The 14,689-nt window shown below is 44.1% G+C and overlaps 1 protein-coding gene across 1 annotated transcript in view; it reads right to left on the bottom strand.

The window, feature by feature from the left end:
- TRIO (trio Rho guanine nucleotide exchange factor) overlaps positions 1 to 14,689 on the bottom strand; it is a 366,882-nt gene that overhangs the window by 92,895 nt on the left and 259,298 nt on the right. The window contains exons 31-33 of the mRNA XM_025387077.1: positions 14,086 to 14,187; positions 10,253 to 10,395; positions 9,563 to 9,662 (exon numbers count right to left, since the gene is read on the bottom strand). Coding sequence (XP_025242862.1) covers positions 9,563 to 9,662; positions 10,253 to 10,395; positions 14,086 to 14,187 — 345 coding nt within the window. The remainder of the gene's footprint in view (positions 1 to 9,562; positions 9,663 to 10,252; positions 10,396 to 14,085; positions 14,188 to 14,689) is intronic.

Here is a 14,689-nt window from a genome sequence, read left to right as displayed (position 1 = left end):
TGAGAACTTGTTAAGAAAATCCAACAACAGAATAATATTTCAAACGGCACTACAATTATTTTAAAAATCTTCCTATCTCCCAGTAAATCAAGTGGCTTTACCCAAAAAGAGGGGACCCACACCACTAAGGGGAGGATTAGATGGGTGTTTTCCAGTCCAGAGAAAAGCTGTCCTGTGGATGTGCCTCAATGCTCACATTTCAGTATTTTTAACTTCTTGCTACAAAACATCTTTGAAACCAGGTTTGCTAATTAAAAAAAAAAACAAAAAAAACTTTTTTGTGTACAAAAGACTTGTAATAACTACTTTGAGGAAGCAATGCAAACCGTCACTGCTTTTTAAGAAAAATTAAACTCCAAACTAGAAAACATTCAGCCACTATCTTGTATGTTACGTCTGACGGAGGTCTTGGCTTTCAGAGAATTTCTACCCCCCGTTGAAAGAGTTACCATTTCATTTATCTAGTTTAAAAATTTCCTTCTCTTTCTAACCTTATTCTGTGTGAGTTCTCACAGTATCTTTGTTGCTTCTATATAGTTAGTGGGTTTCTATCATGGGCTCCCACCACATGCACTGAATTTAGGATTGCGATTTGTGAAAATCTCACTTTCCATGACTCACATTAACACTTGTGAGATTCATATCAGAAGACAGATTTTTTTAAAAACCTTCCAACTTTTCACTATTAAAAAAATGAATGTGGTGACTAACAAGCATGACAACAAAACAGCCTTAATTGGACCAGGACCAGGGACCCGCCGCTGATGTGCCTCCTCCAAAGACTACACCATGTCCCTCTTTAGGCCCAGACATATGGACAATTAGCAAAATCAAATCGGTTCCTTTCCTGAATTCTTTCCAGAATGACTGAAAATAAACAACTTACTGTGTTTCACCCGAGAGAATGAAATACTCATCTCTGGTTGCAAGCATGTGAACCTTCAACAATTACCACACAGAACAGAACTCTACTTTTCATGTTTTCCAAAGAAACCATGTCATATCATCGTCCTGCACGAACGCAGTTAATGGCTGTAACTAAAAAGAGCCGTGGCCGAGGACTTTTCACACTGCGAGCTGTCATGTCTTCCTTTGCCCCTCAGAACACCCCCACCCTGGACACTACAACAAGGCCTGTGTGGCTCAGGAACATACGGCTCTTGATAGACAGCGGCGACACCTGGTTTGAATCACCAAGCTCCGCGATGGGTTCTGGGGCAAGCTCTGCCTAAGGAAGAGGGGGCTCTCTAGGACTGTGTGGTGGGTTATGCAGTCTTCGCTGCAAACAATTCCACTTCAAGAAAAAGAGTCTAATGTGGTAAAAGATCAATTGCAGGTGGGTTCTGACCAATTTTCTGAGAGCAATTCAAAAGCAAAAGGGGAATGTAGCCTAATAAAAGCCATTTTCCCCTAAAGAACAAAGTGTATTAACTCCCGTGAACCGTCACATCCTACAGCCCACTAGAGTTCAGTCATTCAGAAACCTCACAAAAGGGTCTTGCGGTTCTGTGAAGGTTTCACACAGAGTAGGCCAAAAAACGATTACTTGGTTAGAGGGAATTAGAGAGTACAGTGCTATTACTAGCAATGGTTACCAAAAAAGAGCAACTATAGGCAGCCAGAACAATTTCCCTAACAAATGCTATTATGTCCCAGGCTCTCACCCACCCAAGCTTCTCCACAGGGCAACTTCACAGAGACCGGGGCTGATCAGCAGCCATTCTAACGTGAACAACAGGCCCTCCGTGCTCACGCCAACGCCAAAGCCGCTTTACATAAGGCCAAATTCCAAGAAGAAGTGTTCACTAAAACCTGCCACTTAAGAGTTTAAAAGAGGAGGACGATTGTGATAGGCTCTGATACACTAGGGGCACAGAAAGAAACCTGTGAGGACCTAAAAATGGTTAAGACAGAAACTTTATATTGCATTTTTTTAACCACAATTAAAATAAACAACAACAACAAAAATCCATGAGAAAAAACATTTTCAAAACCAGCAGCTTACCATACTCAACACTGTACCTGCAAAAGAATGAGTGAGGACAGTGTTTGAGGATGCCAGTCCCTCCACTGTCTACTCACCTGCTCACACACTGCTTTTCTGATGTGAAAATTGATCTTGGAAGACTTGAGTGTGTTATGTTACATACATGCATTGGAAGATACAACTAAAAAGGTTAGGCAAATCAGAGACAAGACAGCTCCCATGCATTAGGCTTCAAGGGTTCACAGAAGCTCACCTGGACCAATGTTGTATTCTTGCTTTTAGCATATCCCAGTAAGAAATGCCAGAGGTGCTGTGCAGGCCCTACAGGCGGCCCCGAGGTGTGCCAGGTAAACCCTTTTTGGCTATGAAGTGGAGAAGGGAACGAGCGTGGGGAAGAAGCAAACAGTTGAAAAACATCTGCCTCCCTTAGTGTACTCCCCTAGGCTCTGGGAAGCAAGAAGCTTCTTAGGACAATTTAACCCAAGAAACCTGTTGGCTGTATTTCCTGAGTGACCAAAGCAATTTTTATTCAGGAAACTTAATTTGAAATACCTCTTTTTGTCTTTCATGGAGGGACGGTGATCTGAGATCTAACATTAACTAGCTGACCTCAACCAGCTAATGTTAACCAGCTGACTCGGCCCTCGCCAGGAAGAGCAACCAGAATAAACACCTGCTTTGAGTCTGAATCATAACTTTATCACTGTCTCCAACTGTAACTTTGATCATATTGTGTAAAATTCACATTAAAAAGCACTTTTCAGTGCTCTACTATTTTACAAACACTTAACTTGTAACATTTCGAACCAAACTTTAAACAAAATCTGTCTTTTCTTAGAACTGAGGCTTCTACTTCTGCCTGGGGGATTTTGCTTTTCTGATTGGGTAACTGAAATGATCAAAGACGACATTCAGTTTGTGGTTTTATGTGAGAACTTAAAAAACTCATCTAAAAACTACTACAAAAAGCCACATCACTTAGAAAACCAGAAAACAAAGATGAGTAAAAGAAGGAAGCAGATGTCACACCAAATCTATCACTCAGAGCTCACCAGGGGACTGGGGCTCTGTCTCCTTCATTCATTCTTGTGCGCCGAACACCTATCATGGGGATGGCACTCAGTGGGTGACCAATACATATCTGAGAATAAATGAACCCACCCTTTGCGTATGAGGTCACCGTATACGCATGCAGCTAGGATGAATTGGAAAGGTGCTTTACGCAAGACTCTCCTGCTTCTGCAGTAACTGTGCCCATTCCACACACAGAATTTTGCAGTTGAGCCACCACAATTCATCAGGCCAGGCACTGAAGTATAGCATTTCATTCTTAGGACAGCTTCCAGTTCCTAATGAGTACAATACAATCAACAGCTAGAGCCACTGTAGCCCCACGAGAGTGCAGATGAAGGAAAGGGGAGGCTGAAATTGACAGTAACCTGCAACAGCAGCAATGGCGGCCAACAGCCCGAGTGAGGCAGGAGGAAGCCATCTGTATAATGGAGACGCAGAAACTGAATATTTATTCAATGCTTAGAACATGTGAGACACTGATCTAAATACATTATACGTGAGCAGTACTATCATCTTCATTTACAGATGAGGAAACTGAGGCTCAAAGAGGTGAGGTGACTTGCCCAAGACCACCAGCTGCTGAGGTAGCGGCCAGAGGTTTGCTGGTGGGTACATCCTCGCTTTTGATCGCCTGCTCTTAGGTGTGCTGTACATGCTATGCCACTGCCATGTATACTCTGAGCAGAGGAAGGTCAATTGCGGCTGGGAGTGCTCTTTATAAAGGATGTTAAAACCAGCACCATCCTGTGGAAAAGGCTTCTGAATTAAATGACTCAATTTCATGCTTACATGGGGCAAACTTATCTGAGGTCCTGGGAAACTCGGAGCCCTGGGCTGGCCAGGAGGCAGAGAGCCTCCTCTCTGAGTAGCTCCAGTCAGAAGGGAAGGTGCGGGGCACCTTTGTGCCTGGCCACGCCGCCCTACGCCTTCCATGCGGGGAATAGAGGCAGAATGCGGGATTGCAAGACAACCTCAGGAGGTTGAATGCAAGCATCATTAGGTAGATAGATATATACCCTTACTCAAGACGCTGAATTAGGCCATATTTCAAAATGTATTGGCATTAGCTACTTTACATACTGCCTCGTCGCTGCAATTTACGTAAGTCCAACCAAGTTCCTGGAGTGTAGAACGTCACTTGACAGAAAGAGCTGACTGTTTTTCTAAATTTTAAAATACACAGAACCTCGGCCGGGCATGGTGGTTCATGCTTGTAATCCCAGCACTTTGGGAGGCCAAGGCGGGTGGATCACCTGGGGTCAGGAGTTCGAGATCAGCCTGGTCAACATGGCAAAACCCCGTCTCTACTGAAAATACAAAAATTAGCTGGGTGTGGTGGTACGTGCCTGTAATCTCAGCTACTCGGGAGGCTGAGGCAGGAGAATCACTTGAACCTGGGAGGTGGAGGCTGCAGTGAGCAAAGGTCGTGCCACTGTACTCCAGCCTGGGAGACAGAGTGAGACTCCATCTCAAAAAAAGAAAGAAAAGAAAAAACAATACATAGAACCTCATGTCTCCAACATAGTGCTAAGGCTTCATTAAGAATAACTGAAACTGGCTGGATGCAGTGGGACTCACGACTATAATCCCAGCGTTTTGAGAGGCTGAGGCAAAAGAATTGCTTGAGGTCAGGAGTTTGAGAACAGCCTGGGAAACACAGTGCAACCCTGTCTCTACAAAAATAAAACAAAACTAGCCAGACATAGTAGTGTACACTTATAGTCCTAGCTACCTGGGGGGCCAGGCAAGGATCACTTGAGCCCAGGAGTTCAAGACTACAGTGACGCTGATCACACCACTGCACTCCAGCCTGGGCGACAGAGTGAGACCCTGCCTCAGGAATTTAAAAAAAAAAAAAAAAAAGTGTGACTGAAACCAGTTATGTTTTTAAATACATGAATCCATATACTCATGGTTATAAGCTTGGGAAGGGGGTTCCACACGAAGTTATCAGTCTCAATGGAATTTCTCACTCATTAGAAATAAGAACCATACGGCTTTAGATTCGAAAGACAGCTCACACCTGGGCCCTGCTGGCTCGGGCCGGCTTTTCCACAGGATACCTCAGCTCAGCTCAGCCATTTCTCCATGTTGGCCTCAAGATGCTTTGCTCTACAACACAGTTTGAGTCCCACGTTTTCTATTTCCTTTGTAATATGGATTTTAGTTAAATGATTATAAATCACAGACTAATAAGGGAAAGACAGGGAAAACATTTTTTAAAGATGCATCTTTAGTAGAAATACTGAGCTCCAAGTTCAGCTCTTGCATGAAATAATAAGGCCTGGAAAATGACAGATGATTAAATGCATGTTCCGTGTCTGGCTGTGGCCCTCTGCTGCTGGGAGGCCTTGCAGAGGGCCTGGTTCTCCACAGTGCCCCAGGCCTGGCTCAGCGCTCTCCTCCCTACCGCAGGGAGATGCACTCAGAACAGATGAGATAAGAATCTGGAAAGCGCTTGATTTCTTTGGAATCCAAATTATATTTTCATAAGATCATTGTATCAGGCTAAAAGTACCATGGAGATCAGCAAGAATCAGTATTAAACTTACTTCTGGAACAAAGAGAAGGCATATTTTAAAACTGATGTTTTCAAAGTAGGAAACGTGCTGCTGGGGTCTGTGGCTCATGGCCGTGGCCCGGCTAACCCCGCTCTGCTGACAGTGCTCCCTGGAAAGAGGGCGTCTCTAGGGCCCCTCCTTCAGACTCTCCCTAAACCTTGTGTGCCTCATCTGAGAATTACTAACAGCCCTGGCAGATAACTTTTGCCTTCAGAATTCTCCAAGAGGCCGAGTCAAAAACATCCCCCCACCCAGTTTCTGAAATGAAACCAAATTTTATGATAACAACTAACTAATAACAGACATCATAAATTAAGTCAAACAGGCAGAATGTCGTTAAGTGACTTCCCTTGCCAGATCCATCTGCCTGCGCTATCAGAGGCTGCTTAAACTTAAACTACATAGGGCAGAAAGACCTTTGAGACTCAGGAAAATTACTGTTCCCGGAGATGGGGTTGCTGGTTAAGCCCAGTTCAGAGGGACAGGGCATTTTGCAAACTGACTAGGGAAAGGATGGAGTCCCTGATTTTCAAAATGTATTTTTGAGTCATCTACTGACCCTCAACTGTTCTACTGGAGAGGCATAAGGAGGGAGATGGCCAAGAGAAAACCTCACAAAAGCAGAGCACCCACAAACGCAGGCACACATGGGGAGCAAAAGGGCACCTTCTTTTTGGTAAGGCTGTATGGGTATGTCCTCTCCAAATTCCAAATTCTGACTTATTGGCAAGTCTCATACACCGTTTAATCCCAAATGCAGGTCTCCAGAACGGAAGAGACATCCCCTGTGGTTCTGTTCTCATGAGACGACATTTCATCCTTTCTGTTCTTTAGAGCCTACTAAGGACCGATGCTCTCAGCAAGTGGCATTAAGAAAATTCTCCAGGCCTGTCTAAGAAACTGAGTCTGGAGTGCCATTCCTTCAAGACGGTTAACAACCATGAGAATACCAGGGAGAGCGTCGCTGCATGGCAGGCTGTGGTCCTCGGTAAGAAAGAGCCTCCCAGGAGCAGGGCCAGGGAGGTGACGGTGGAACTGGCAGGAGAGACCCTTCAGGGATTTCTGAGCTCAGGAGTGAAGTTTAGGGACAACACATCAGATGAGGTCAAGAGAAACTGGTAAAATATCTTCACAGATAAGAGTAACTCATAGGGAGTTTTCTTAATATTTTCATACCCTAGTGGACTGCTAGGGTAAAATTATGCTTTTGTGGGGTTTTTTTTTTGTTTTTGTTTTTGGCAAACCTATACTTTTCTGGTAGTGATTTATTCTTCCTCTCTCGTTGGATACAAATATAATTTGCTGTATTCCCAGTTCACATAAGCCCTCCCTATTATGCTATAACAGATGTGAAGTCATGCTAATTTCACCACTCCTAACTCCACGATAGAGACTTAGTTCTGTTCAAGCTGCTGGGGAATCCTAATCAGCCATGCGCCTTAGGGGCCAGGGCTGTGCTGGGGCTCAGAGGATGTGGGTACCAGCCAAGGAATTCTCCACACACAGGAGATGAGTCGTGGCACCAGTAACTCTGTCTGGAATAATGAACTGGAGACTCCAGAGCCCCCTCCTGGATAGGGGGGTCATTTCCAGACTCCCAGGCACCCATTTATCTGTAAACTACCCGAGCAAACAAGTTAGCCTTGCTTCTTAGACCAACTTCCAAAAAAGGAACCTTCCAAAGCTAACTTTTCCACTTAGTTCTTTAGCAATTTCATTCAAAAAATTTACTTTTTTTTAAAAGAATAAACTTTTGAACTCATGTCTAGGGTAAATCCAGAGCAGACCTCTAGGAGTTTGTCTTATAAGAACGGGATGTGGGGCTTGATGGTGATCTCAAACGGTCTGGAAACACCCTGAATGCAGGCCCCTTTCCCACACACTTGAGCAACTATGATTCGACTTTCCCTTCAGGTGGCAGCCTCATGTAAATTCACCAGACAATCCCCTTGATTACTTTATTAAAAAGTAAAATAAAATTTAAAAAATGATCAATATTACTCTAACAAAGTGTTTCCAAGCTCAAACTTTATTTTTTTAACCTCAATGGCCATAGGTGGGGTCTCGGGGAGAAATGCTATTAGGTACCAGATGCCTGAACATGTCATTTATCTTATTTCTTTTTACTACATGCCAAGAAATATTTGCTGAATGCCAGTACATAGGGCCTTGAACAAAATAAAATGATAAATTCTTTTTATTCTCTGGTCTTGTCATTCTAACCACTCTAAGTCCTAGGATCTATTATTTAGTGACCCAAAAAGTATAATGAGAAAAAAACTAATCACTTAAACTAGGATATTGAAAATGAAATCACTGCAGCAGAGCAGTATTTTAAATCTACTTACTCCTGTCCTAGAAACTAGAACATTAAGTATCATGAATCCTTCTGCAAAACCAAGCGAGAAAAGGCCAGTCTGGGACTAAAAGATGTGCCACGGAAATAACCTTCCAAATACTGGACTCTGTCCTCCATCTGAAGCAATTCCCAAGGACAGTGAGGTCAGGGCATTGGTCCTTCCTACCAACGAGTGGGCTGCGGAAATGATGTGCAGAGAACAGACTCGCGGGTCTCATGATGGGGACAAAGGTCTCATGAAATGAGGTCCGACTTGCATTGGAGAATGAGAAGCTCAGTAATTCTGGGCTGATAAACAAACACCCTATTTACTGTCAATTTTTTAAAAAAGAATTCAGTCCAGCATTCTAGGAACATAACAGAACACACTCATCTTGGCAGGAACAGACGACTTCACTAAGATCAGTGTTCCCCATTGGCTCTGACAGAGAACATTTTGTCTTTTGTCCATCACGTAAACCTAGGAATCCAAATTCTACTAGCAATTTACTTTGTGGGTTTTTTGGATTATATCAGACAAAATCATGAGATATTCTCGACTGCTTTTGAAGAAGATAAACCTATACAAACTTTTTTGATAAAAATCAGATCTAGCTCACAGTGGTCATCACTGTTGCCAATTTCAGGGCAGGTTTTCTATGTTCTGCTGCACCCTATGGTTCTGAGAGGGCATCCCAGGGCCACAGCCCCCACTTCCATCAGAGCAGCTCTGCTTCTACACTGCTGTGAGTTCTTACTATTTTACGTTGCCTTGACATCACTCTGAACCCAGACAAGCTGGACTTTCTCATACCAGGAGCATGTCCTCCCAGGCCCTTATTGTGGTCGGTCCCGATCTCTGCTTCACAGAACTTCCTTCTGGTGATCGCTCCTTTAAGGGACAGCCACATAAAACCTGCTTAACTGGCCCTGCCGACACTCGCACCTCATATGGACTGTGCAGATATGCCAGAGTGACAACTTCCTAGTCACAGAATGACCTCCTGAAACTCATGCCTGCTTGCTCTAAGCCCACTGATTGACACGCCCTGTGCCAAACCTGTGTGGACAACGTTCTGGACCCAATAAGGAGCCTGGCCCAAGGACTCCTCTGTCCCCGCATGCTCCCTGTCCTTGGGGGTGCCGTGTGACCCCCAGAACCTGTAGGCAACACTCTTTATTTTTATCTTATGTCTCTCCTAGTTGCTGGAGGGGTGCTGTCCAGCTTAAAGATACCAAATTAAAACATACGCTGGCGTTCTGTGTAGGATTTTATTTTAAACGATAGGTTCTTCTGCTTAGGAGTAAGATTAAAAAGCCTAAGTATGCTGCCCTCGAATGTCCTGTAACACCCTTGGCACTGGCAAAGGGTAGGATGGAAAGAGTTGAATGATTTCTCCTGAATCCTCAGGGTTCAAGTCTTCTCACCCCAATCCCCCAAGTTTCTGCCCCACCAGAGAGAGGATCCTGGCACCACTCCTGGCACGTATCAACTGCTTGAAAATGTTGACGACAAACGGTGAGTAACAGAAAGGAGGGGGCTGCTTCAGCCAGAGACCGGCCACATTCCCCGCCACACACAAAGTGCTGGCGACGACTCACCTTATCGCTGTCCAGCGTGTTCTGAGACGTCCGCGAGGCGATGGAAATCGTATCGGGCTGGCTGCTGCCGTCTCCTTGGCTGTCCAGATCCTCTCCATCCCTGGCGGTGCAAAGAAACTTTTAGTTCCTGACGCTGCTGAGCTAGCTGCCAGTCACTGGAGAAGCAACTGGTTTGTTTAATGAGGTGCATATCAGCCTTCACGAGTGTCTGCTGCTGCCAGGATGTGGACAATGGTTAAGGCACCTTACCCCAAGCACAGGCTTTCTGCTGGGCCCTGTGCTGAGTGTTTAAAATATATCATCCTGTTGGATTCCCATCATCATAAAATATAGTTGATATGATTGTTGCCATTTTAAAAATGAGAAAACAACAACATCTCGATGCTTTATAACTTATCCAAGGCCATGTGCATGGCTTAGACATGCGCCCTGTATGGTGCTTGGGGTGAGAAAGGCAAAACAATGAGGGGTTTGCGTATTACAGCCCTTCGTTTACTCTAAGCCAACAGGAGCTCGTATCTTTGACAAAGCAGTTTCATTACTAAGAACGATGTTATCCACAAATGGCAGTTTTCAAAACACATTCCTCAAAATGTTTGAGAGAAATGATTTTTGAAGCAGGGTGAGCTAACACCGCCTCGCCCCTCCCCCCCCACATTCACAAACCTCCAGGGGCGCCCAGGCACGCACCTCCTTCCCTTCTGTCTTGTGGCGGGAGCGGTCTTGGGGATGTGAATGGGCTCCTTCAGGGCTCCCTTCAGGTGGATCGTCCGCTCCTGGATGACTTCGCGGATATGCTTTATCCAGTCCTGCTTGTTCTCTATACTGGAAGCCTTAACAAGGTGTTAGTGTTGCTTAGGATATGGAAGAGCCCTTTCCAGAACTTGCGCTAACCACACCCAGGTTTTTTTTCAAAATGACTTTTCAGCAGAAAAGCAACCACATCCTATCTTTAATCTGCTACCAAATCAAATGACTATTAAAAAATATGTTTGCATCAGAACCATTGTTGTTTTATAGCATGTGTATTACTCCAGATCTCTGACTATTGCAATAATCCATCATTCTCCAGTCCCAAGACCTTTTAAGCAGCCCTGGGCAAATAAACCAACACAGCCACCCTCACCGCCACCAAAACGCCTCTGAGGCTATTGATGCAAACACTGTGCACTGGTCAGCAGCGGGCAAACTGCCAGCAGGAAACTGAACAAATCTCCATAGCCTTGTGGCCTCCTCTGTTGGACTCAGGAACAGCGGTGCAGCTGCCGCCACCTCCAGCCCCCTGTGCCTGGCCGAGGGCTTCCCGCATGCTGTCATCCACTCCCGTCAGGGCCCTGTGGGTGGGAGACTCCCTCGGCCTTGTCTCATAAATGAGCAACAGAGGTGTGGACAGAAGAAATGTGCCCAATGTCACAAGCTCACCAACTGCCAATCCCCGATGGCAGATTCACCTCGACTCCATTAGAACTCTGAAGAAATGTCCTCTGAGAACGACACAGACTAGATTCTCAGCAAGCACCTGCAGAGTGAGCACGTACGGCATCACTTGATCCAGACTTTTTCTTAAACTCTCCCTCAAAGGAGGTATTTTTGTTTTTCTTTCTTTCTACATGTTCTGGGCCTTACTAACAGCTTTCTAATTTCCTCACAGAAAGTATCAACCTCCTGTGATATCAGCGTAATTCCCTGCAGTTATAATTCCCCTAACTGTCATAACTCATCGCAGGTGAGGTCACAAAGCGGGGAGTAGCCAGCATTTCTCACTGTGTATCCTGTTTTTGAAAACAGAAAATCAAAGCCCATGTTGGGAAAGGAAATTAAAATTAAACACCCTCTTTCTATAGGAACCGTTTTAACCAGAGGACATGTCTTTAATGTTACTAACAGGTAGTGACAGGGAAAAAAATGATGGGCAAAGGCAGCCTCTTGTTCCCTCTTCCCCAAGTGACATAGGACAGCAGGAAAACCAATGTCTTCTGGGGAGGGGGGCGGAAGGAGGCAAGGGGACCAGGGAATGGGTGTGCAAAGTAAGTGACTCAGGAGAAGAAACTTTTCTAAAAACTATAAATCAGTTGGAATTTAAATGCCTGATAAAAGTATTTGGAAGGTTAACTAAAGAGAAGTCCCCACAAAAGAACATCTGGCAGAGTTTGAAAACAGCTGAGGAAAACTGTTAATATGGTTGAGAAATAAAGAAAATTCTCATATGAATTGATCGTTACACTTACAGAGAGTAATTCTCCTAACCTTGAAGAAATTAAACAAGGAAAAAAGATGTCCATTTTTCAGAAGTAGTAAGAGAAAGGTAATTGAGGTAAAGTACTAAATACAGGTCCTACCTGGCTAAGAGAGGGGATAGTTCATTTCATACTCTGGGTAGTCACAATCTGTTTAAGACTTAAAAATAAAATTCTCCTTTCCAGACTAGAGAAGTGAAAATAACCAAAATTCTGTTTTACAACTACTAGGACATCATCATCACCATTACCACCATTCCCATCATGTTCTCTACCACCATCAGCACACCAGCAGCACGATACCTCTCCTTCCACCACTGCCTACACCCTCACCACAACCTGTAACCTCACCACCATCTCCAATCTTACTACCACCAAAATCTAAATCATCTCCATCTACACTCTCACCACACCATCTAGACCAACAAAATCTGTGCCACCACCATCTATGCCGTCACCATCAACACCTAAACCCTCACCACCATCTACACTACCACTGCCTGTACTACCACTACCACCAAAATCTACACGATGACCTCCATTTACAACCTTACCACCAAAGTCTATGCCACCACCATCTATACCCTCATCACCACCATCTACACCATTGCCACCATCTGTACCAGTACCCCCATCACCACATCTATACCACTACCTTCATCTACACCCTTACCCTCTCACCACCATCTACACCACCGTGACCACCAAAATCCGTATCACCACCATCTCCAACCTCACTGCCATCTAAACCTTCACTGCCACCACCACCACACTGTCTCCACCACCTCCACCTACACCATCATTACACTACCATTCCCACCATCACCATCGCCTGCCTCACTACACCAACGCCCCGCAGTAATCCCTGAAATTAATGAGAGTATCATTTCCTCTACTTTCTCCTTGGAAGTCAGAAAGGTATTACCCAAAATTCCCAAGAAAACTTTTATCTGGCAAAGCCTGAGAAAGGTCTTATTTGTCAATGGTACCATGAGCATTTTGTGACATCCTAAATGAAAGTCCAGATCTGGCTAAAGTATCTGTCACTATTTTTTGGAAGCACCTTTTGGCATCTGCCACTGTAGCTAGCCTGGATAAGTGGTTTATACAAATTGCAAGTTTTCAGGTTTCGAGTATACCTTAAAATGTTCGGCCTTAGGAAGAAAATACAGTTATTTAAATTTAGCCATCAGTGCAATTTATATCAAACAGGGCTTTATGCCAGTACTAGCCAGAACACATTGGGCTGGTAATCACATATTCACTGCAAAACAACCCACTATTACAAATGAACAAAGATCTTACGAATACAATGGCTTCCACTGAAGAACACAATCTAGAAGGTTGATGTACAGGGGAGTAACTCACAGTCACTGAAAATTCCAAAGAGATGAAAAGCCATGCAAGAGACACAAGGGGTGACATGCAGGTTCATACACCAGAGTCCCATTACACTCTGGCTCATCTCCCAGTATTCTACAAACCTTAGCTCCACCATCCCCCAAACATCCCAAAGCCGCTGATGGCATTTCCAGATGGCTCCAAAAGTTCCATCTGTATTTTCTCAAACACAGAGGAGGGAAATACATAAGACAACCTCAGAGCTCTTGACCATTCCCAGGAGAGGTTAGTATAATCAAAACAAAGAGTTCAAATCAAATATTCCAAGATATTTTCCTCCTCCAAAGACTATATAACCTAAAGCATCCCTAGTGGTTTTGAATTTTAAATCGTAACAGTATCAAACCCTGTCACTAATAATCATTCCTCTTTCCCTCTGTCCCCAAACGATTAAGCCACAGAGCTGACGACCCTGTAAGGACTGTGGGTATGGCTGGCCTCAACTTCCTGTCGCAGGTCCTCACAAATGCACCAGGTGACTTTTTCCTTTTGAAACAGAATGTCAAGTGCGCAATGAGAGTTGTTGGTATCTCATTCCTCCTGTACCCTGACTTCCGGCATCTCTTATAGAGTCAATGAATTCCCAGACTAGAAGAATGGGAGAAGTTTAAAAAGACCTTACTTCATTTGCCCTTTCAGGAGTCAAGTGAAAGTTCAGCTCAAATTGTTTCATCACCAGAACATCTAACTGAATTTATTCCACTATTCTTTTTGAGGTAGTCACCAATCTGAATAGAACACACACACACACACACACACACCCCACCACCAACAAATAATAATAAAATAATATGAAAACCAGTATACTTTAACAACGGAAAAGCAAGCATGGCTGGCCACAGTAAACATTTCACACAGCACAGTTCGAGTTTCAAATGAACATACCTTAAGGACAATTTTATTATCTGAAGTTGGCGTTCTCCCCACCCACAGTGCAAATTTGCAAGGGTCTCCTTCAACATGTTCTGTGACACCCAATTCTGAGGTCTGGACAAAAAGACAATTATATAATTAGGTGACAGTAAAATTGTGGAAGGATGCAGAACAGAGACCAAGGAAACAAGTTGTGGTTACTTGTGGCCATGTTAGGTTATAAGAACTTTGCTAGTGATCTCAGCTGTCGTGTGAGTTATAATGAGGACACTGTGTTCTTGGGCTACAGGTCACTGGTTTCGTCCTTCACTTCCTGTGAGCGTCTCTTATTGGAGACCCCAGTGCAGGTCAATAGGCAAAAATTCAGGGGAAGGCAACCAACATGTGAAAATCCTATCTGACAATCAAGATCTGACTACTTGCAATCTTACAAGCAACAAACTGCAAAATGAGTCTTTCCTGGTTGCAAAAGGGCTGCCACCATGTTCTCTTCAGCATTAATGATGCAGCTTCCCAGAGGGCAAATGATGCTTTAACAGCTTAGTTATTTTGCAATTTATCAATAGCATTAGCTTTTAGTACTTGATCGGTAATTTTAACGGCTAAGAGGCGAAGT

The sequence above is a fragment of the Theropithecus gelada genome, chromosome 6 (assembly GCF_003255815.1).
Source record: "Theropithecus gelada isolate Dixy chromosome 6, Tgel_1.0, whole genome shotgun sequence".
NCBI classification, from domain to species: domain Eukaryota; kingdom Metazoa; phylum Chordata; class Mammalia; order Primates; family Cercopithecidae; genus Theropithecus; species Theropithecus gelada.
The sequence above is the reverse complement of the archived record's forward strand: the minus strand, read 5'-3'. Positions and strand labels throughout refer to the sequence as shown.